Below are 24,367 nucleotides of genomic sequence, written 5' to 3' on the forward strand. Positions count from 1 at the left end.
TAGCTTAGGTTAGGTTACGTTAGCTTAGGTTAGGTTACGTTAGCTTAGGTTAGGTTACGTTAGCTTAGGATAGGTTACGTTAGCTTAGGTTAGGTTAGGTTACGTTAGCTTAGGTTAGGTTACGTTAGCTTAGGTTAGGTTACGTTAGCTTAGGTTAGATTACGTTAGGTTAGGTTAGGTTACGTTAGCTTAGGTTAGATTATGTTAGGTTAGGTTAGATTACGTTAGCTTAGGTTAGGTTACGTTAGCTTAGGTTAGATTATGTTAGGTTAGGTTAGGTTACGTTAGCTTAGGTTAGGTTACGTTAGCTTAGGTTAGATTACGTTAGGTTAGGTTAGGTTACGTTAGCTTAGGTTAGATTACGTTAGGTTAGGTTAGGTTAGGTTAGATTACGTTAGGTTAGGTTAGGAAATGCGAAAAATTCATACAGACGAAACGGAGAGAGATAAAACAGCCGATAAAACTGACGAAGAGAATAATTTGATGTTACGGGAGGGAGTCATATCCGAGGAAGACAACGTAGAAGGCGATGGAGGAGACGCTGACGAGGTATCTCTCTCAAACTTATGACAAATCAAATAAGAGAGAAGTTGGGGGGGGGAGACTCCGCCTGGTGACGTGAAGACCGGAGCTGGGGAGATGATGTGAGGCTGCGGGAGGAGGAATAGGGGCGGGAGGAGGAAGAGGGGCGGGAGGAGGAAGAGGGGCGGGAGGAGGAGGGAAGGGAGGAGGGGAAAAGAGGCAAGGGGAGGAAAGAGAGACGGGAAGAGGAGAGGCGAGAGGAGCCAGGAGAGCAGTCGAGGAGTGTGATATTCTCTCCGAGTTAATATTTATCGTGTTTATATATATCATGCAATATTCACCTTCAAGTTATGACTCAAGGACCAATCCCTCCATGATAACAAATACCAACATTCATCTTACACATTATTCTTACATTAAATGAGATTTTATTCATAGACAACATGAGCTAAATTATAAAACATACAAACGATAACATGTTCTTCACGACTCGGGTACAACAGGTGGTTCATGACACTTAATGACACAGGTACAAGAGCGCTTTAACAAACTTACTATGACAACTTCTATGTTACAGGTGTTTGGACGGTTTGGGCCCAATCCAGTGCTTTATCCGTACCGCCGGGGGGAGGTCGTCCCTGGCACCTACTGTGAGAGGGTCTTCACGGATTGCAAGCTGCAGTCGTGCTTTGTGCAGTCTCCTGGGTACCCGAGTGTTTACCCACGCAATCTACACTGCAAATACTACCTCAACACCCGCATGCCCTTCATTAAGCTCTATATTGAGAATGAGGAGTTCAACGTCGATGGCCAGCGCTGTGAGAACCCTATGATGTGTCCAATGCGTCCCCTCAGCACCAACTGTCCCTTCGACTTCATCCGGGTTTACGACGGCAAGAATGAAGAAGCAGCTCTTATTGGAACGTTCTGTGGAATGGGTCGTTTTCCTCACTCCATCATCGGCTCGGGTCAGGACGTGATGGTGGAGTTTGTGTCTTCCCCCGCTGGTCCATTCCTTAATACAGGATTCCACTTTAATGTCGGTAACTGGCCCGGTCACGTGGAGTCCAGCGGCTCACGGAATGGAACATGTGACTGGGTGTTCTCCAGCGACACGGTTGAACGCGGTCAAGAATCCATCTTCCTGTCGCTGGCTCACTGGTATCCTCCAGGAACTTCCTGCTCTTACTTAATCCGTGGACGTCCTGACGAAGTAGTCAGGATGTATTTCCCTTCCTTCCGCGTGCGGCCCATCGAGGCTCCCATCCGCCCATATGACGGTGACTGTGGAGAGACTCTGATCATCTATGACTCAGACCGTGAGGACGATGCGAGGATCATGAAGATGTTTTGTGACACATTTTCTCGGCCATTAGAGAAACACGACTTTATATCATCGGGAAGCGCCATGTTTGTCAAATTTGAGAGTCGTACAGGGAGTTACGATGGGTCGTCCCTCTACTACTGGGCACAGTACGACTTCTTCAACAACACACACTATGGGAAGCCCGTGGAGGACACACTATGTGATGAACTCTTCGAGTCATTCGTGCGACCAGAGGGCAAGTTTGGGTCTCCCCTCAACACTTTGCTTTACAAGACTGATGAAGATGTATTATGTCGCTACCACTTCAAGGCCCCACGTTACCAGTATCGTCGTATTCTCCTTACTATAAACTCCACAAACTTCAAACATAATGATGATGAATGTATGGAATGTCTAAATGATAAAGTAGACAAGCTCAAGATTATTGATCCTTTCCGTAATGGTACAAACGTCTGCATCTGCGACAACTGGCTCACAGGACATCGTCTTCCTCCCCACATTGTCTCCAACGGACCTTCTCTGACTCTTGAAATGCATGTCGACCACCGCCACGCTATGCAGAACTACTTCAAGTCAGCAACACCAATATTTGAGGGCACCTATAAGTTCATCCACAGCCCCATCTGCGGCCCCACGGTCATTCCCGCCTCTACTGAAGGGAACATCGTCTACCCTAAATATGAGCCATACGTGTATGGCGGCTACGGCGAGGACGTCCACTGTATCTGGGAGCTGAGGGTGAAGCAGGAGCGAGATGTCTGGCTCTATGTAGACCAGCTCGACTTTTCCCTCAATGATTGCTCACTGGAAGTTATCGAAGTGTTTCTGCCTGGCCATGACCGCCCCGAGTTCACCATCTGTGAGAAGGGAGACACGGCAGACGAGACCAAGACCAGCATCCTGAAGGCCCGAGACCTAACAGAAGGCGCTATCATCATTCACTTTAAGTCGTCAGCACCTGGACACTCAAACTTTAAGTTAACTTGGACGGAGTTATTTGAGTTGCCCAGGAACAGTGACGGCACTGTCATGACCTCCAAACTGATGGCACCGGGGGAGTGTGAGTTCGTGTGTCCTGGTCAGGCGGCTTGTATCCATGATGACTTGGTGTGTAATGGCGTCCGCAACTGTCCAGGCAACAGCTCTGGCGCAGCCCAGCACGACGAGGCGCCTGAGATCTGCTTCTCTCGAACAGGCTCTAAGTTCAACTACGTGGCTCTAGGGCTGGGTGCTGCCGGCGGCACTGTGGTGGCCGTGGCGGTCATCATCCTCGTGTGCCGCAACTGTCGCAAACGACCCGACGACAACACCTACTAAATAAACTATGCAAACTATAGGAGCCACAACACACACAAGAGGCAGCTCGACCAAGTGTCTACAAAAGCCGAGTGTCGAAGAACAACAGTTGTTGTGCACCAGAGACCATGACGTACTGTACACAGGAGAGAAACACAAGTTTATAACAAGAACCCAATATATGTTGTGTGGAGCACCGAGGGTATGGTCAGAGCTAGTGACGTGTGGAGCACCGAGGGTATGGTCAGAGCTAGTGACGTGTGGAGCACCGAGGGTATGGTCAGAGCTAGTGACTGTCTAGTAGTTTTGACCAATCGTTTCTTCCATACCAAACAACACAGTGTGGGGCCTGGCAGTCTCCCCTGTTGGCTGGTTGAACTCAACAGTTCTTATGTACAGTTATTAACACTGATCTTCTTTACGAAGACTTTCATGCCCAGGTGTAAGTGTGCATAACATTATATATATATAAATATATATTATGACTGATGTACGTGTCAAAGACTCCGTGTAACCTGTATATACAATTTATATATATTGGTTTAGTGTCCACTAGTACGAGGGGTTCACATGAATACCTATGTTTTTCTCATATTCGTGGGTCCTCATTTTAAATGAACAAAATCAAATTTGGATTAAGTACAAACATGCCTGTTAAGTGAACAACCAGTCACAAGTTGCATGAACAACAATACTACAACACAATAACATTGATCAACTTCTACAGCAGTGCATTGAACTCAAGATATTGTTTATGGAACAATTTTCCATGATATTTGTCTTCATTTCAAGCATAGCAATATGTTAGCAGGATTTAAGTTTAAATAAACTTATCAATAAGTTGCTACAGTATGTAACGAGATTTACATTTTAAGGGACAATATTTATTTTCATATTATAGGTTGTCGACTCCTTACAGTAGGCAGGCGTTGTGTGCTTTCTTTATAGGTGGTGGGGAGTGTTACCCCAGTCGGTGCACGACACACCCCGGATGTGGATCAGTAACCGTGGCTACTTCAGTCCGTGCCAAGTGAACGTATTGTTGCGACGTCAGAGTTCCAGGTCTATTAGTTTATCATTATCTCTTAGCTGCTACAGCTGTTGTACTGCAGGTGAGGGTGTCGACAAGCCGCCACCACCGGCCATCACACTCTAGTGGTGATCCCTAGAACTACAGTACAGTGGTCGGGCCTCAGAACCACTATCAAGAATATTTTAATACAAAGTCGTTCTTTTCGTTCTTAGTCATGTTATCAGTCCTCACTTGTACCTGACGGAATAGTGAACTTAACTTGGCACGTCTGAGATGACCACAGCTTTATCAGGATTCAGGCAGCTATTATGGTCAGACGGCCTTAGTCCATACACCACATTTAGTTGGACTTTGAGAGATGACCATCACATAATAGCAAACTCATTACCACACGTATAATGAACAAAACAACTATATTATTAGCCTCTAAAACATTACTGAATATTTAAATGAGAACGCCATACTGTACTGTATATCAAATAATTGTTCTTGTAAAAATGATAAACATCAATTAGTCCTCAGCAGTTTTAAGACGTGATCAAATATCATTCACAAGAAAGAGTAAATCATGCACTGCCAAGAAAGGTTGAACTAGGAAGTCTTGTGAGCACGATGACCTCAGATATGCAGGACCGTCGACCATGTTAACAGTACAGAGGCACTAACTGTTGTATTGCTGTTTACTGTCTTTTGTAAATACGGAAAACATTTATATAAGTTTGGTGATTGTTTGTTGTGATTTGCTATATATATATATCTGTATCTAATTCTTATAGAAGATTCCCATACAAAAAATAGCCATTTTTAGCTACTGAACTGTGTAACTTTTTAGTGTTGCGCTCAAAGTTTATTTCGTGTTTTTAGTAGTCAATGTAGAAATACCCTGAATATTGTCTTTTATACTGCTTTGTAGTCTCTTCAACAATAAGAGATTGAGTTACACACTATAGGAGGTCGAGGGTGTTGGCTTGACTATGACCTGAGGTGATGACACTCCTCAGCCCAACCCAACCCTCCCCACTCACTCCTCTCCCCACACAAACAACTCCCAGTAAATCCTTTTCCTAACATGGCAGGATAGTTTTATAAATACATTCATCATAATATCAATCTTTATCTCAGAATATATTAGTTCTCCTGTATGGTTTTTGTACACTGGCAGTTATACTTTTAAGTTAATATAAGGAAGCATTACGCGGTGTTGCCACGTCACTCACTCACCCGCCTTCACACCTCCGATTACAGATGTAGGTAACAAGATACTGTACCTACTATCTTTACATTCCAACTGACATGTACAGCTATCAATGCTTCCAAGGTACACAATATAATGTACCCAAGTACTATAAGTCATGTTAAGAAGTGATATTAAACAATGCTTCCAAGGTACACACAGTGACCTCCGCTACATCACGCGAGAAAACTAATGAACAGTTTCCACAAATGATCCTAAATAACTCCTTACTCTGTTCCCGGTGACACATTGCAAAGATTAAGAACTGGAGAAGAACATTTATCATCTCTGTGGACAACCTAACCTAACCTAATCTTGACCAATCCAATCTTGTCTTGATAAACTTAACCTACCTAACCTAATTTAACTTAACGTATACCTTTGTCTTCTATCCTAGAGTCATAAGGTGTCCACACAATGTTCTTGACCAATATGTGATCATTATTACTTGTACAAATGAGTAAGTTACATTATCACGACTAAATATATTACCATAGAAGATGTCTTGGAGTTAATTATTTTATTTTGCTGGAATTGCGTTATTGTTAACTAGATTTTACTGATATTGTAAGTTCTGCATTCTAACTCAAATACAGATGACTGGATGTAGCTGATCTGTTAATGGCAATATATAATTTTTTTTTTCTTTTTTACTGAGAAATTTGTAATTGTGAAAAAATACCTTAGATTTAAAGCCCTTTTGAATGTGAGACAATTTATACGTATTTGCAATAAGCATTTTGTATTAAAGGGAAGATGAAGGAAAGTGAGAAATGTGTAGTATACGGGACCGACTCTGAATGCACTCATATCAAGTTTCCTAAGATGGACGCGGCGTTTTTGACATTAGCGCTATTATATGTCACTCAAACTTTTTATGAGACATTCTCTTTCTAATGACTTTAATAAAATCTGAATATAGAGAGCTGAGGATAACCAAAAATGCTATCCCTGACAGTGCTTTTTATGTCTTAATGTATACATAACGACAGGGTGTCTCAGAAAAATATATATACACTATCTTACAGATTCTCGTGGTTATCGTATGCGCGTATTATAACAACAGTATATTCTTAACTTGGTGATGTGTCAGGTCTCCCACAAGTTAGGAAAATATTGCTGTTGTAATGGAAACATTCACAAGATCTTCACGAAGAACTTTATGGCAGTATTTATATTTTGTAGACAACCTGTATATTAGAATTTCTCGACTATGTGTATGTGTGTGTAACTCCCTCAAAGAAAGATGATATTATTCTATTACCTAAATATTTCTTTCAATTTCAATATTAAGGAAGTATTAAATTATGTTTCATATCCCACAAGATGTCTTAAATACCCAGTGTTATCTCTCCCGTAGGTTGACAAAACACCACTATATCAAGGTCACGATCTATCGACACTGCTAACCAAACTGTCATGAAACTACAACTGGACCTTAAACTATATTAAATCTTCATAACCTACTGATTCCCACGAACTAAAATAAAACTAATTACTTATTCTGATGTTGTAAGTAATAAAACCTGTGTGTGTGTGTGTGCGTGTGTGTGTGTGAACCGGGTGTAAGAAAGTGTGATTGTCGTGGTAACTAGGGCAACATGATCTAAAGAGTGGTTGTCGTGGTAACTAGGGCAACATGATCTAAAGAGTGTTCATATGGCGGCTGCTGGGGTGAAGTGCAGCTGTGTGTGGCGGACGGTGACGGTGGGTGAGTGGGTGGGTGTAAAGCTATACCTGTACACTGTGTCAAACTGTAATATGATAAAAATTAGACAACATTATATTTTAGTTTCGTAAAAAGCTTTATTTTATTGTCCTTAACTTTAATGAAGGAATGTTATAGTATATAGTGTATTTATCAGTTGCCTGTGACCAAGAAAACATGTAATAACAATGTGTGAATAATGAAACTCAACCAAATCTTTTGTTAATAAAAGAGTTAAATTTCCAATAATAAAAAGCTGATATTCACATTACTGTAAAAAAAAATGTCCTATCTTCATGCTACTAAAAATACAGGTATTCTTAATTGCCCAAACAAAATGAAATCTTAGATCAATAATGTGTTTCTACATACGAGCACACAACACGGTAACAAGTCATTAGTCTATATGTGTGACGGTAAATGAAACGACAGCGAGTAGCGACCAATACCCGTAAGAAAGAGAATGGGAAGCCCTGAACGTCGTCAGTACAGTCTCGGCGGTACAACATGGAACTACCCTCAAGGATAAACTTATACGTCTGTCACACGTACTGGTAACTCATCTCTCATCACCAGCAACAAGAACAATCTGCTAGCTCGAGTTCTTCACCATAAAAGAAGCTTTGAAGTTTGAAAACCCAATTTATGACCGGAAAGAAGAATTAAGAGATCTATCAACTGCCAGCCACTAGTGCCTTAGGGAGAACTTGCTTAAAGGCAGGTTACACTACCCTGGCAGACAAGGAAATTAGAGTCTAGTGAGGTCTCAGATACACCAAGCGAAAGTTTGTACACCAACATTGTCCTCAATTGTTGTTGCGTGAAGTCTCCCACACATGAGGACAATGTGTAAGACTGTGTATACATTTTCTAAGACACCCTGAATGTTAAAAAAAAATGGACGCTCTGTAACACAGTATTCATTTAATTCATAATAATTCCTGAGCAGAAAACAAACATTCATCGGGAAAATACTCGTAAAAAAAATCACTTATAACGACGAAATAAATCCTAAGACACAGACATACACCTCTGAAGATTAGGCATTCCAACTTATTTCACCTTATTATTAAACACTTAACCTAACTGAACATAATCGGTTTAAATCTAACCTAACCCCACAAGGTAGAGTTCGGGTGTTTTAATCATCAGATGAAACAAGCTGGGGTCTAATCTTCAGATGATCAGGAAAATTTTAAAAGAAATGTACAATTATTCAGAACGCTAGAGTTCCCTAACAGGCATAAAATAAAACAAATACCAATACAAGATATGGCCACTAACTCAAAACTTCATGTGCCTAGATTAAATTGCACTGTACTTGCTCACCTTCATTTCCCCAACTGTAGATTAAGGAGTTCACTATTGATTCATTTCATCCCATTGATTACGATAACACCTCGAGTACGATGATTAAACCCTTTGAGTACGATGACCAAACCCCTTTAGTATGATGACTAAAGGGTAAGTCAATATGATGCTAAAAAATACAACGAAAAAGTTCTTAAATTACTAAGCGTTTATTAGCGATCAGTCAGGTGCGTTTTGTAATTAACTGATAGATACTTATTCAATACAAAAAATCATTAAAGTTTACAATTGGTTCAGTAGGTATATAGACACCGCATGTATATAAACACAGGTATACAGTATAATTAAAAGATACAGATATACAAACAATGACAGTGCGGGTATACAATCAACGGTAAACAGTAAGACAAATCAACCAAAAGTAAACAACAAACATCATTGTTATTTCCATTAATGATTTTTTCCTAATCAGACATTAAAATCAGTAATTAATGACGACATACGCGTCACCGACTTTTCATAGAAATAAAATTATAAAAAAACATTTTAACCCATTTGCCCAAACTACGACAGTGTCCACTGCTAAACAGTGAAATTCATTCACTGTTTTACAGTGGACACTGTCGTAGTTTGGGCAAATTTGTTAAAATTAAATACCTCAAAACTTAGTGAAGGGTTGAATCATCCATATAAAATACAGTAATTGGTTGTTAAGACAATAGCGTGTGTAGTTGCGGCTGAGGGAGTTATGTATTTATTTCTCTCAGGGATACTTTTAGGACAACTGAAGACTCCATACCGCAAATTATCAGAATTCATATGTTATACTGTTATTACCGAGCCTTTATAACACGTAGCAGGGATATTATTTACAGTACTCCATCTACAACGAAAACATGAGATACGGAATTCTCAGTGTCGGAGAGCATGAACCATACAAATACTGTACACCCAACAAGGCGTCCAGCGATGTTTTCTGTCGTTGTGTTGTTATTTAAGAGGTTTAAATGTAAATAAGAAAGAAAAACATTAAAGAAAGGTTATATTTGGATGTATTTATGGGGATTCGTACCGCCGACTAGGGAGAACTTACTCAGACGCCTGGGGTAACAAACTTCATATAAGGCAACTCCTAATATTGTCTCGAGTTTCCATAACGTTTTACACTTTATTACTAAATTTGTCATAACATTATTTAAGCTATATCATAAAAAATAGGATAACACTCAGTTTTGTACCAGTAAATTAGTTTATATATAATTAAATGACTAATAAATGCATAAATTAGAATCCGATCTTAACAAACAAACAAGAATCAATTTGACTAGACAAAAACAGTGTTGGCATTATATAGGAAGGAAGGAAGATACGATAAGCCTTTAAAAATTCTACTCGACACTGGATGATTGCGTGACGTAAACAGAGATCACTATTACCACAACCCGTAGGAAATATACAACATGTCAGTACCACTTGTTGACTTTAATGAAACAAAAATAATAATCAAACACTCACCTTCAAACTCTGGTAACTGTGATAAAGCGGCGTGAGGTAAAACTTCAATCTCTAGAACATCATCGACCATATCTTTCTTCAGCAAAATCCATGATAGAATTCACCGGATATTACGAGAGGTCTGACCTGTATCAACTCTGGCAAGTAACTGAGCCACTGAGGTAGGGTGTTAAGCCAATGGGGGTGAATCATAAGAATAAATCCCGGAAGCTGACTTAACCTTATCACCTGATGCGGATGTTAGGTTTTAACTCACAAGGGATCGATACGGTTTGATTTTGTGAGGTCGAGGGAAAAGGTCAACGACTTAACATACTAGTGAAGAGTAAAGTATCGTATCCTCACTGGCGCCTGAGTAAAGTATCGTATCCTCACTGGCGCCTGAGTAAAGTATCGTATCCTCACTGGCGCCTGAGTAAAGTATCGTATCCTCACTGGCGCCTGAGTAAAGTATCGTATCCTCACTGGTGCCTGAGTAAAGTATCGTATCCTCACTGGCGCCTGAGTAAAGTATCGTATCCTCACTGGTGCCTGAGTAAAGTATCGTATCCTCAGCCTTGGAATATAAATTATTTGCATTTTCTGAAGGGCACCAAGTGTGAGGGTATGTAATAGGATTGTGTGAAGAGTCAGTGTTGTGTTTTATAAAGGTTAATATTGAGAGATATAACCATGACTAATATATAGTTTGATTTATTCATTTTATTGAAAACTTTGATAATTTTTGTTCAGAACAGTTGCCATTAACTTTTATTCTAATAATTTAAAATATAACTGAATACAATACAAAACATTTCTTTATCACTTCAGAATACATTACAAAAAATATAAAATTCCTAAATATCTGTAAAGTTGTTTCCTTTTCTTACCTAGATACTCTATGATAGACAAGTCAATATAAAATACTTATCTAAAAAAAATAAGTAAAGTATAATAAGTATTGTACCACTTTGGTCTATATGACTGTCTTCCCCGTGTATACTAACATCAACTGACTGTACTATGATTTGATAATAATTAATATTTACTTTCTTCATCTAAATAAAAAACAAAACATCTCAATTACTGTGATCCCATTTGGTAAATTGCATCAGATGAGAACTAAAACTGTTAAGAATAAATTACAAAGTACAAAACACAAACAAAAATAATAGAATTTAAGATGTATTCAATAGGTAAAGTTTACTTACTTAAAGAGACTATAAAATCAGACCCTATTATACTTTGTTAATGAAATGGCGGCTGATTAATTCTCAATGACGGGGTTAGTATCTTGGTGCATGATATTATATTAAATGACTATATCAGTATTGTATAACATAAGCATTCTCTATATATTTCAATTACTTCTCTGACTAGAAATATTAAGAACTTTATTATATGGGAAGATTTTGTTGGTGGCAAAGCTGAATTGCATGCATCTCCCCTCCCAGCATATGACCTGGGTTCAATCCCTACTGTGATCAGGTGTGAGAGGGGTGTTATCCAGTGTATTCCTACCAGACATTACAGGTTTTATCCAGCTACTGTACTCCGGGTTTTTGCTGTACCAACACTGGGTAAATAAATGTTATAACAAACTAACACAGAACAGAATAACCGCCCGAACGGCTATTAAGGTGATAAGTGGTGAAATAATAAATAAAAATAAATAACTCCATTGATATTTTGCGTACACTTTAAGAGATAATATAGATCATTATTTTATCTTTTGTTCTTGATCAAATCTGTACAACCCACATGGCTTAAATTTCTTTTATATTATGCAAATTAAGCTTCACCCCCAAAAAATTAAACTATCAACAAACACTGGAGCCATGTAAACTGTGATGAGAATACAGGATGATATTGTCTTCTGTGTTATACTGTAGTAAAATATATCCTGACTTTAGGCCAGCTTGTACTCAACATATCTGAGAAAATGGCTGCTGAGACAATCAGGTTCGACTCAGTAAGACAAAACTCAAGCCTGTATACCTAAATATGTGACCATCTGTGTAGCAGGTAATGGACAGTGTCACCTCATGGACAGTGTCACCTCATGGACAGTGTCACCTCATGGACAGTGTTACCTCATGGACAGTGTCACCTCATGGACAGTGTCACCTCATGGACAGTGTCACCTCATGGACAGTGTCACCTCATGGACAGTGTCACCTCATGGACAGTGTCACCTCATGGACAGTGTCACCTCATGGACAGTATTACCTCATATACAGTGTCACCTCATGCTAATCAAAACACTAACATAACAATTGTTTTAGGTACTGTAGGTCTGATGGGTCGTGAGTAGCAGAATGGATGCAACACAGTGAAGACTTCAAGTGACCTGGGAGCAAACTAGTGACTATTGGCCCTGTATCCCGTCCACTCTCAGGTGTAGGGAGACTTAAATAATTCACATAATACATCTATCAACATTTTAACTGACACAACTATAGCAATTATTCAAATCTGGAATAACTGAAGATTAATAAATATTCTCTACACACTATTTACATGTGTCTGGTATAATAAAAGGTTCGATTAAAATATACCCGTTGAACAAAAGTAACAGCAGACAAGAGAAAACATTTTACACCCCTGAGTAAATCAAGTGACAAGTGACAACTAATAAAGGGAGGCTGTGTGCGTACATTCGTGTCTGATGTGTACATGTGTGCTCTTGATTCTGGCCGCTGAAAAAAACCAAACAATATAACCAGATATCAAACAATATAACAATGTAATATAATATAAAGATACACTATTATACCAGACAAAACTTATATACTCAGTAAATATATAAATTAAAGACAAGAAAACAATGATTATGTCAATAGAAAAACAAAATCAGAATAAAAACAATTCCAAAAATGTGTGTGTGTTAAGGGCGAGAGTTATCACATTTGACATCACTATATCCGGCCCTTACACATATCTGGTTACCTTACTTACCTGGAGGTTTATTCATTATCATCATCATCATCATCATCCTAACCAGTCACCACAATCCTCATTAGAATTATCATTATCATTGTCATCATCACCATCAACAATAACAACAACATTTCATGGTCATTTTCCAAATTTCTTTGTTTTTCATTCACAAAATTATACGTACTTAGTAACATGACATTCACACACACACACACACATTCACACACACACACACACGCACACACACACACACACACACACACACACACACACACACACACACACATTAGTTTATTATTTTTTTTATTTTTTTTTATTAACAAAACTATATTTAACCACGTATAATCCAGTTATTTGTTTTTTATACAAGAATCTTCATATAATAGCAGTGAGGATACGACCTTATCACCTTAGTAAATAATTGATGGCTTTGTTATTGGTCCAAGTGCCTTACGGTTTACCATTGTTTGTATAGCTACACTATCTATGTACTGTACACTGTATAAATACGCTAACTATAGGCATGCTAAACTGTATACCTGTATTGTCTATATACATGTTGGACCAATTGTAAACGTGTATGACCATTTTACTGAAGAAATATCTATCTATCTAATCTGAAAGTGTAAATTCTGCCTAGGTAAAAGTATTTTCTATTATCTAAAGTAAAGTTCAAAATTGTAATTATGGAAATACATTACCAGTTATTTTTCGCTGTCCTTTTTACTCACTTTAAACGCTAGCAGATGAGTACTATTTCAAAACCTTACATTTAATTAAGTAAAGTATTAAGAAATAAAATGAATATTACAATGAATGAAGTATTAGAGTACATCAGATTTTCGTTATAGCCTGTTCGTTGTCGCTGGGACCGTTGTTAATGTTGTGGTGGGAGCTGAGCCAGGCAGCCGTCCTGTCAGTGCCGTTAGAGAGCATTGAGCCAAACTGTTGATCTCGATGTTGGTGTTGCTGCCTTAATGAGTCCCCTCTCTGCTTGCTTGGTCCATCACTCTTAAACGTGTTGGTGGAGGCGACACTGTGGGAATAGCCAGATATTATTTATAAATATTTATCGTATGAAAGAGTAAATATATTAATTAGTTAGGTTCGATGCATATTAATAGCTTAGTCATGGAATATTTACCTACACTAATATAATTATAATATACTAACTTTTCAGGCCAATTCTCGCCAATACATTATCAATAAAGCCACAAACACATCACATAAATCAAAGATGGATGTTCTTATACCACAAACAACATTATTAGTTTCTCTTACACAAGGAACACTAAAAATATTAATCTTTCCAACATAGTCATTAAATTTAAATTCTCTTATACCAAACACACTGGAACTAGAGTCTCTTTATGTCAAAAATTTAAAATGGTTCACCTTTACGTAAAAAAAATGGAGAATCTGACAATATAAATGGGTTGCCGTCACACCACACAAGAACTCTTCACACCACACAGATGAAGCTCTGTGGATCTAACATCACCACAACAGGAGTCGGGTTCATTAACATCTCACGACTAACCTTACACACTCTGGGTCAGCCTCGTCGATAACGCTGTGAAAGTCCACACTGGCGCACTCCACTGCACTCTGCATGTCACCCTCAAGGCTGTCATCCACAGTGCGGGCAGAGGTAGTCCGCGACCTGGACAGTGATACTAGGTAGAGAGAGAGAGAGAGTAAGATGAGGCAATACACAGACAAACGCACACCATCACGACTCATAAACACCTTTAAAGAGATGTCAACATGATATAAGAGCTTTCAGAGGTACAGAAGATTCATCAAGTAGGTTCTCTCACCAGCTGTCTTGAAGCTATAGTCTGACCGTGCACTAAAAAAGCTCTGGCCACTCCGAATAGATTGACGAACTTCACGGGGTGGTACTGTAGGTGTGTTCGGTCTATTCACTGTGTTATTGTTTCTTCGAGGGAACTTCCAGGTGGGACAACTTATGCCCTCTTCAGCTCCATCTGGGATATTTACTACAACACAATATCAGAAACAGATTAACACAAGTGGTGAATGAATTAAGAATCTTAAAGTACCAAACTGTGTTGACCTAAAACGATATACCACTACAGTAGTAATAAGTTATGTATAAAACATTAATTAATCTTCAAGGATTTTTTTTTTCAATGGTGGAGAAAAATTTACAAGCATTGGCGGCAGGGTTCTTGATAGGTGACAGTCGAAAGATACAACGATTTAGTTTTTTTTTTCTGTTTGCTCTTCTCCTTCAGTGATATGGCATTGTTATGATTCATGAGGTATTACTTGATTTCTTCAGTCATATATGTATCGGGTGTCCCAGAAAAATGTCCCTGCCTGCCTGCTTCCTGCCTCTCTACCTCCTTCCAACTCACAGTGTCTCAGGAAGGGAGGCAGGGAGGGGGGCAGGGAGGGAACGAGGGGGGAAGGCAAGGACATCTTTCTGTGACACCCTATATAAAAGATGATACAGTATATTGAAGTCATAAAAAATACAAAAAAATGCCGTAAATGCTACATAGAATACAAAAAGAGGTGAGTGGTACAGTACTTGGTTCAACCCAGGGCAGGTCGATGGTAGTAGGTAGACAGAGGTGACCAACAGCAGACGGCAAGACGACCACCAGAGGAATCACCCACACAGCCGCCCACCCTCCTTCACCACTCTGTAATATAATAAATCCTCTAAATTTATCCCATCTACTTTAGTGCCATAATCAACAGTCATTAACCTCACAGGTCAACAGGTGCAACTCAATCACCTCAGTGGATAGCCTTGTGTAGTATAGTCATTGATTACTGTTCAGGTTACATTAATTACCTGGTGTTTTGGGTTGAAATCATTATTGGACACCCCAGGTATCATAAACACTTTAGTAATTAGCTGTTTTTCAATGAGGTCAAGTTTTATAAATGTCAGGTTACAGAAGTCCGGAGGGTAGAGGTCAGTTAAGGTCAGTTGGTAACTATAAGATAGAGATTTTCAGTTGACCCAGTGTATAAAACTAGTCAGGTCATGTCGTCACTCCTGCTGTTCCACGAACCCTGTGATTCAAACTCATGAGCCCGAAGCACTAGACTGTTGTATTATTCTGACCATAAATGCTTAAGGTTCACGAGTTTGAATCTCATGATTCGTGGTTCAGGAGGAGAGGCAACAGGACTTTTGACCGTGACTGTACAGTACAGGAATCTTTATGAAACACTAAAAATGAAATAATTAAAATTAAACTATTAAGGGCCAAACATCTGAAGTTCTCTATGAGATCTGTAGACCGTAAGTGAATACCTGGATGATGTTTGTCACACCTGGGCAATGCCGGTGACCAAGAGAGGGGTGAGCGCAGCGGTCACTACCTCAGCTTCCTTGAACACCTTGACGAGATGCCACTCTTCCCAGGGGGCAAGCGATTTCAAAGTATGCTTATTGCCATATTGCATTAGGTAGAGACCACAGCCCATGGACACTGCTGCTTTTATCAGTCCATTTTTTGTGTTCATCCCTCCAACAGCCATTAAAATAGCGGCCACTGTCACAATCACACCGCCTGTAGGAGCAACTCGTGTTAGATCAACGTGCTTCATATATAGTGTGTGTGTGTGCGTGTGTGTGTGTGTGTGTGTGTGTGTGTGTGTGTGTGTGTGTGTGTGTGTGTGTGTGTGTGTGTGTGTGTGTGTGTGTGATATCTAACTTAATCTAGTCTTAAGCTTCTGCCGAGTTCCAGCCCCTACACATGGAGAAGGTCGTGGTAACAGAACTCACGACTTTAATAATAAACAAAATGTCTTGGTTAGTTTACCCTATAACTTACCTATGACAACTTTAATATTCTTGAGGAAGCGAAGGCAGGTTCTAGCAATGAGAGCGTAGCAGGTCGCATCCACCTGATCATCAATATCATCACCTTCAAGGCAGAGATTAAGCCATTCCACGTCCTCACAGAGGGAGGTAAGCGTAGTGTAGAAGCCAGCCACCAGTAATCCAAGTAGAGGCGCGCCCATTGCCCACCACCCGCCCTGTAAAACACACTCTATTATTCAACACAATTCATTTTATATTGTTTATTTTTAGTGCTCTACCAATGATGCTAAATAATAATAATACTGCATCATGAAACACCAAAATCAAAGTAATAAACAACTCAAATGCTTCACAAACTCTTTAGATTAAACTTTGTAACTGTACCGGATGTTGTATACACTTTCTTCGTGTCGTGTTGTGGTTACTCGGAGACAGCAACAAAGGGTAATGTGTGTGACCAATCATTACCATCTGCAGCTATCAGGGCTAGAGGCTTATGGGTCTCCACTCCAAATATTTTTCCAGTTGTCATCCACACCGGTTCTGCCTTACCCTGCCCCTCCCCCCCCCTACCCTCAATTTTACTCATTAATGTCTATACCAATCTCCACTCATCCCTAATTATAAGTCACCATCAGTATATCGTATCTACTGTGCTATAAATATTCACTAATTCTTTAAGTCTCAGGTGAAACAAGTCGAAGGTCTCCAGGTGATATGAGCTGAGGTGCCTGAACTCTCTCTCTCTCTCTCTCTCTCTCTCTCTGGCTAAGGTAACGACAGCAAGGTAATTGATGGTACTCACAGCAGATGGATCAGTGAAGATATAGGTGAAGCGGTAAGACACAGCCACAACCAGAGTCTGCAGCACCCACATGGAGCCGACGTGTATACCCGACAATATCCACACCGACCTGTTCTTCACCACCTCCTTCCACGGTGCTCCCTACAACACGTAAAGCAATATCTTGGTTATACCCTTTCTAACGCCTGACGCTATGGCTAAACCTTCACAACACACCAATGAGGACCCGGTAACACTGTCCTAACACATCACTATCTGGCTACACTGTCACAGCTTCTTCACGGTTTGGCTACACTGTTAGTATGTTAGTGTGTGTGTGTGTGTGTGTGTGTGTGTGTGTGTGTGTGTCATACAGATAGCATCCCTTCGCTGTATGAAAAAAGCCAATAGATCATGAAAATATATTGAATTACTTTTCGTTAACAACACACAAATGACTATACATGATATATATATAACTTAACAAACAACCACCAACTCAAAACTGACCTCCTAAGTTATACTAACATGATGCAACGTGATAATGAGGACATACCTTATAATGTTTGGTGACGCTGGTGTGGGGTAACATGATGCAGAGTACGGTCACCAGGAGGGCTAGGCTACCCGTCAGATACGTCGTCAAGTACCATGGCTTAAGTCCTGCCAGACCTGTACCCAGCAGAGTCCCCAAGTCTCCTCCTACAGGTACAAACACTACTTCCTCATATCTCCTTCAGGATATTGTCATAGATGGAATTAAACTGTTTATTTTGTTATATATTGTAGCAATGATGATGATGATGATGATATTGATGGTAATGGTAACGTTAATGAAGATGATCACTCAGAGGTCAAAGGTAACTCACCTATACTAACGAGAAAGGTCATCTTTTTCACATAGACGTCAGGGATGGCGTCCACCACTCGCAGAACGGAGGGTAAACTGAGCCCCTGTGAGTGACAAGATAAATATTACCTTCTTACCTCAACGTAGTAGTAGTAGTAGTAGTAGTAGTAGTAGTAGTAGTACTCCTCCTACTACAACAACAACTACTACTATCACGGAAAAATGGTCCCTAATCTTACCTTATAACCATACCTTCTCCACTACTACTACTACTACTATTACTACTACTACTACTAACTAATAGACAAGAACACCTGTATAACACCTGTCAGACGCAAGTGACTTACCTGTGTGATCCCCAATACGAGCCTAGAGAAGAGGAGCAGCCAGGGACCCCCCATGGAGGCAGCGTGGGTGAGCAGCCCTATGAAGCTCGCCACGCCCATCGACCCCGCCAACACCACGCCCACGCCCACCCTGACACATAACACACACACATACGTTATAAATTTACCTCATGCACTGTTTAGACGTGTACAGGTCATAGGTCACTGTTTTGATATTTTTACATGAATAAAAATTTTTTGAGGGGAATAATAACAAAGTAATTTATATCCTTCACTATTGTAGGATTATCCTCAAAGCCCTCTGATAATTACTGTTCTTTTGCAAGTTATGAAATCAATTTTAATATTTGGAGATCATTAAAAAAATAAATGAAAGTGAACAAAACAAAATGATTTACGCACCTAACAACGTACAGTAATGCAACAAACAAAATTACAGAATATTTCGTGCATCAGAGAGAGAAATTTCACTATTATTTATCAATTCACCACTTTAAAACAACGTAAATGCACCACAGCCAAACAATCACAGACCACAAGAAATAACAGGATAAGTAAATAACACAATAACAAAATCAATGGGGGGAGAAATACGTACTTGCGAATGAGTGCATCAGCGAAGTGTGTAGTGAGGAGGCTGGTCCAGTTTACCGAGCTCAGCACAACACCCTGAATTACCAACGACCAACCTTCCTACAGCACACAACTGGGTTATACACCGCCTTATGTTCTTCACATCATTAATAATATATAAATACTCTTAACTTTATGAATAACTTATATACTTGTATTCTTAAAGTCAATAATATGTTACTCTTTTAAGTTCATGAATGATATATATATATATACCTATATTTCAACATAACTTCCACTATAACGCAGGCTATATTATTAAGTTAGGGTAGGTTAGCATTAGGATGTTTTAACTTGAGGCGAAATAAATCGGGGTTCCTAATATTAGTGTCATACCTTACTTACTTTATATATTATTCTGTATAACATTAAATATATGCAGTAATGCCGTATAATGAAACACTATTATGAACATTGTACACATTGTATCTGGCAGTGTGATCCAAAACTTGTGTGAATTGTTGTGGTAGAGGCGATGACAACTCGACCAAGCGATAGAATGAGTGATGTTTGGTTGACTCATTAACAAAATATATCAAAAAACATTAGCATGGTTGAATTAAATACGAATTATGCTTTCTACATAATAATATACTCCAATTAGACACATTCAACTACTATATAATCTAAGAAAAGTAATCTAATAAGATATACTGTCATGCATCATATCATTTACATAACATACTGTTCACTCCATTGTGGGTCACTTTACCTTGAGGTGTGGTAAGTCGTCGGTCGTCTTCTCATTATCAGATCCTGAAACTAAATAAACGCTTGAGTCTGATTCCTGTAGTTCGCTGTACTCGTAGTCATCATCAACATCATCTGAGGAAGTGTCACTAGTTCTTGACCTTCCCAACACTGATGGCCGAACAAACTTAAACATATTTCTAAAGAAAGTTTCTTTATTGAATCTGAATCTCTCGCGAATTTCTTGATGTACCTGATCATTACTTTGTGTTTTTCGAAATACAAAATCAGTTGTTTCATGTGAGTGGAACGTGTTAGGTGTTGAGACGGAACTGCTGGGTGAGGCAGAAGTGAAAGTTGATTCGGTAGCAGTAGGTGTTTTACTAGTGGAGTCTGTACTAGAAGTAGAGACTGGGCTTAACACAGTTGGTTCACTTTTCAAGGATGTCAATACAGACTCAGTTGTAAAATAAGTAGTGTCATTAGGCAGGAAGGTGGTGGTGGTATTGTCTGAAGGTGCAGGATCAGCAGCTATGGTGGAGAGGGCAGTGATGACGGCGTCCCGCAGGGCGTAGTGCAGCAACAGGACGGCACAGCACACCAACAACCTTATCCCACCTGCCGATATGGATCACAGTTGTTACACTGATCGTCGCAATATACTCATTTATGGAATTAAGTGTCTGGTAGTTATGTTGGCTACCTTCGGTCAAATTTCCTTATTATTTACCAATATTGGCATACCTGCACCGTCTATAAGCGCATTAAAAATTCTATACCTGCACAGGTTATGTACTGTCAAAGAAATAACCATCTTCCCAAGTTTTGGCGAATATATCGCGGAAAAGTTGAGCCATCCGACACACGCATTTGTGCACATCGTAAACAGTTGACAGGCCTGTGGCACCTTGGCAAAGGCTAGCCAGTTACACCATTGTTTTGCCAAATAACTTACTTTTTCCAATGACAATTCATTATTTGGAGTATGATTCTGTATTCCACAACTAGAATAATAAGTCCACTATTTCGTTGAACTGGACGCGTGTATCTAATCGTGCGTACCAACAAACCAGATGTAGTCACGAATACGTTTTTGGTACAATCTGGCAGGTTGTAATATACATCGGCCAAAGCTGAGAAGATAGTTGTTTCTTAAACCTTGACACTATATACCTGCGTTGTGCAATAAACTACAGTACTGCCAAAACTACATATAGTTATCCTTCATAAACGTTCTCTAGTAACATTGCAGACCCAAAGAATCTATTGATGTTAACAAAAGAATGAAATTTTAGAATAAAAAAAATGGCAATTAACTTTACTGATTTGGGCCGAGTAATTATTCTGGTGAAATCTATTCTAGTACAAGTCGACGTAATGGCAATTCATCTTAAGACTTAAGGCTGAAGTAACCGTAAGTTGTAATAAACAAAACATATTTTTTCTTATATTAAAAGTTTATCTACAACAACACGCGAAAAATACTTGTACTCAGATAATTGTATGTATCCCCATGAGAGGTAGGCGATGTCAAGTACAAGTTTAATACACCAGTGAATGTGTGTGGAGTGGTTGTCCCTGCTTCATGCACGCTGCCAAGGATACTACACCACTGTGGCGCCGTGACATTTGGCTCCCCATTCTCCTGGCAGGGAATAAACTTATAACACAGTGTATCAGAACCATATAATCCTCATAGCATAAAAATCTCGCTATTTTAACGAGGTTTTGTAAGTAAAAAAGTCCTTCATCCGTGACCTTCCTTTGTCTTAAATTTACTTTCGTGTCACTTTTAATAGCCCGCCTGCCTGCCAAGTTTTATCAGTTCGTATTGACTGACAACAACACACACATAGAACCTAAACAATAACCTCTTTTGGCTCTGCCGTGACTACTGTAGATGGAACAGTACTCACCCCTTTCATCCGTAAATTTCCACATGGTGACTGCGACAAGGATAGTGAAAAGGACGGCAGGTTAGGACAGGTGTGTCACGGGTGGTGGTGAGCCAGAAGACAGGTGTGTCACGGGTGGTGGTGAGCCAGAAGACAGGTGTGTCACGGGTGGTGGTCACAACTACCGCAAGCCCACATGCCGACACCCACACTCACTTTTGTTGCCGATACAGAAAATGTGGGCGTGGCAGTGGTGAGAAGGTCAGTGTGGGTGTGGTGAGATCATTGTGGGCGTGGTAATGGTGAGGTCATTGTGGGCGTGGCAAGGATGAAGAGGTCAGTGTGGGCGTAGCAATGGTGAGGAGGTCAGTTGGGCGTGATGTGAACCTGTGTAATGGGAGTGAGTGAGTAGGTGACACTATTTGTGGTGTAAGTGGGCGGGTCAACTGGGTGGCTCACGAAGACTCCAGATTCTGTAAGGATAACGTTATAAGGTACAATTTAGTACATTATATACATTTTAATCGGGCCCTCGAAATATTATCTAGACTGAACGAAACCTAATAATTCATCTCATGACCTTACAGTATACGTTTTGTAATGTATTTGCAGAGTAATGTCACTAAACTTGCACAGCGAACAAATTAAAGTACATGCGAGCGTTTATTCTCAAAGAAATGTTTTATCATCTATTTATTCATCATTCCAACACTTAACAACTTACTTGCCATTCGGGCGGTTAATGTATCTTTATTATGACCTTTACGTTCAAGTGTTATTACTGCAGGAAACAGAAAACCTGTCATGTTTGGTAGGGTCACACTAGATAACACCCTTCTCACAACTAACCAGAGTTGGGGATTGAACTCGGGACATAACTTGTGAGATACACGAGTTAACGCTGTGCCACCAACATGTCTTAATGCTTAATTGTTCTTTGATGTTTCTAGAGTATGATATGTGTTGATAAGGGTAGTGAATGAGCTCCCCTGCCCCTCCTCCTGACTGATAACTGGTAAGTGGACTCAGAAACCTTGGCTACTTGATCTTGATATACACAAGCCAAACGAGATGATGTTGGCAGAGTTGATTTTACATATCCAAAACGACCACACAATACACACATGACAAACAAGGTGGCAAATACATTTATGATACCTCCATACCTACACATGACACAGGGCCACAGCCACACACACACACGGGGTCACAACTACACACACACACGGTCACCACTCCACACACACAAGCTGAACTATCAAGTGATACTGTGAGTGTCTTGTCAGAATCCGATAACCCCTGATTACATTACACTCGAGGCTTTTGAGATCTTCGTCTCGGGAGTATATTTATTCACTATAGGAGCAGTTGCTGATTCAATGTGACTCGAATATAATTATCCTATAATCCCTGAGAAAAAAATATAGTAATGTTGAAATCAAGTTTATAATCAAATTAAATAGTATTAAAATTGGTTTATTTTTTAGTCACCTTATCGCGCCCACACACACACCTCACCTTAGTTAAGTTTTGATTTGACGATTGTATAGCTTTGGTAAGTCATTACAGATATTCCTTATCACTAATGCTGTCCATAAGAAGTTCTACTTCAGCCTCCAATCATGGAAGCAACTCGCAGCACGCACCTACTGATACCAACACGTGGTCATATGTCTGTATCTAGTGTTTAATAATTATGTAAATGTTTCTCCACAAAGTCTGTCCAAGTTACCAAGAACAATTACTGAAGAAAATAATTTCATTGTTTTAGAATACATAGATGAAGTGAAGAATAGGCACCCCAGATTATTTCATCTTATGTTTAAACCTAATGCTACCTGGGGAGTTGGGTTGGGTTACGTTTAGTATTAGGGTGGTTAATCTTAAGGTGAAATAAGCTGGGGTGCTTAATCTACATATGATTCTAATATGGGTAGAGTATAACATTATCTAGAAATATGTTTCTTTACTGTATTTCAGTGTAACATGTCCCGCCATTCCTTCTCTTATTTATTAGTTAATTGATGCCTTTCAACATCTTTCGAATCCATGTTCCCTTTGCTACCACTTAATCAACTCGGTTTACCCCGTCCGATGAAAAGACAGATGGACAAACAATGGGCAGACGAAAAATAATTCTAACACGAGTATAAACCACACAAAACCTTCCCTGAGCCTTGCTTATCAGGGTGAAAGTCATAGTACTATATCTGGTTGGTTTAGGTCTACAACTTTATGAAACATTTACCTAATCTCTCGGACTGACACTGACCACTTGCCTAGGAGTTCTAATATTATAACACTTTGCTAGTCACCTGTGAAGTTACCCAGAGGTCATCAGTAGATTCCTAGAAGCAACAGTCACGATCAGTTCTTAAAAGTTCCTCCAAATGGTCCGCCGGTAACTAGAAATACAGTATGTACACAGCCTTAGTCGACGAACCCTTTACTAGTGCAACCGTCGCACCTCGGTCCACTGCTCTTATCTTAAT

At 39.6% G+C, this 24,367-nt stretch overlaps 2 protein-coding genes across 5 annotated transcripts in view; one reads left to right on the top strand and one right to left on the bottom strand.

The window, feature by feature from the left end:
* LOC121853126 (cubilin-like) overlaps positions 1 to 7,215 on the top strand; it is a 56,021-nt gene extending 48,806 nt beyond the window's left edge. Inside the window, 1 exon segment of the mRNA XM_042347067.1 lies at positions 1,100 to 7,215. Coding sequence (XP_042203001.1) covers positions 1,100 to 3,166 — 2,067 coding nt within the window. The 3' untranslated portion in view covers positions 3,167 to 7,215.
* A 3,281-nt stretch (positions 7,216 to 10,496) lies between these two features.
* On the bottom strand, positions 10,497 to 24,367 carry LOC121853205. 4 transcript variants are annotated; one of them, XR_006086275.1, is made up of 15 exons: positions 24,191 to 24,367; positions 21,897 to 22,348; positions 20,003 to 20,598; positions 19,256 to 19,350; positions 18,658 to 18,787; positions 18,330 to 18,414; positions 18,017 to 18,162; positions 17,482 to 17,622; positions 16,687 to 16,891; positions 16,184 to 16,422; positions 15,426 to 15,540; positions 14,686 to 14,868; positions 14,406 to 14,541; positions 12,019 to 13,901; positions 10,497 to 11,967 (listed from the first exon to the last, which is right to left on the bottom strand). XR_006086275.1 is itself a non-coding variant. In XM_042347190.1 (14 exons), the coding sequence occupies exons 2-14, from the start codon at positions 21,919 to 21,921 to the stop codon at positions 13,700 to 13,702; spliced, it is 2,298 nt and encodes a 765-aa protein (XP_042203124.1). In that variant the 5' UTR covers positions 21,922 to 22,262; positions 24,191 to 24,367; the 3' UTR covers positions 10,497 to 13,699. The 4 variants fall into 4 exon arrangements, 2 of the variants coding, with proteins under 2 accessions (XP_042203124.1, XP_042203123.1); XR_006086274.1 differs by having other exon boundaries at positions 10,497 to 11,984; XM_042347190.1 differs by having other exon boundaries at positions 10,497 to 13,901; positions 21,897 to 22,262.

Source organism: Homarus americanus, unplaced genomic scaffold, assembly GCF_018991925.1.
Source record: "Homarus americanus isolate GMGI-L3 unplaced genomic scaffold, GMGI_Hamer_2.0 scaffold32871, whole genome shotgun sequence".
NCBI lineage: Eukaryota > Metazoa > Arthropoda > Malacostraca > Decapoda > Nephropidae > Homarus > Homarus americanus.

Bases quoted from the DNA above. Each gene is read 5' to 3' on its own strand.
- LOC121853205 (XM_042347190.1), bottom strand. From the start codon at position 21,921: ATGTGGAAATTTACGGATGAAAGGG. The intron at 17,623-18,016 runs GTATGTCCTCAT...TACGTGTTGTAG, and splicing joins GCGTCACCAAACATTATAAG to GGAGCACCGTGGAAGGAGGT. The intron at 14,869-15,425 runs GTACTGTACCAC...ATTGTGTTGTAG, and splicing joins CCTGCCCTGGGTTGAACCAA to TAAATATCCCAGATGGAGCT.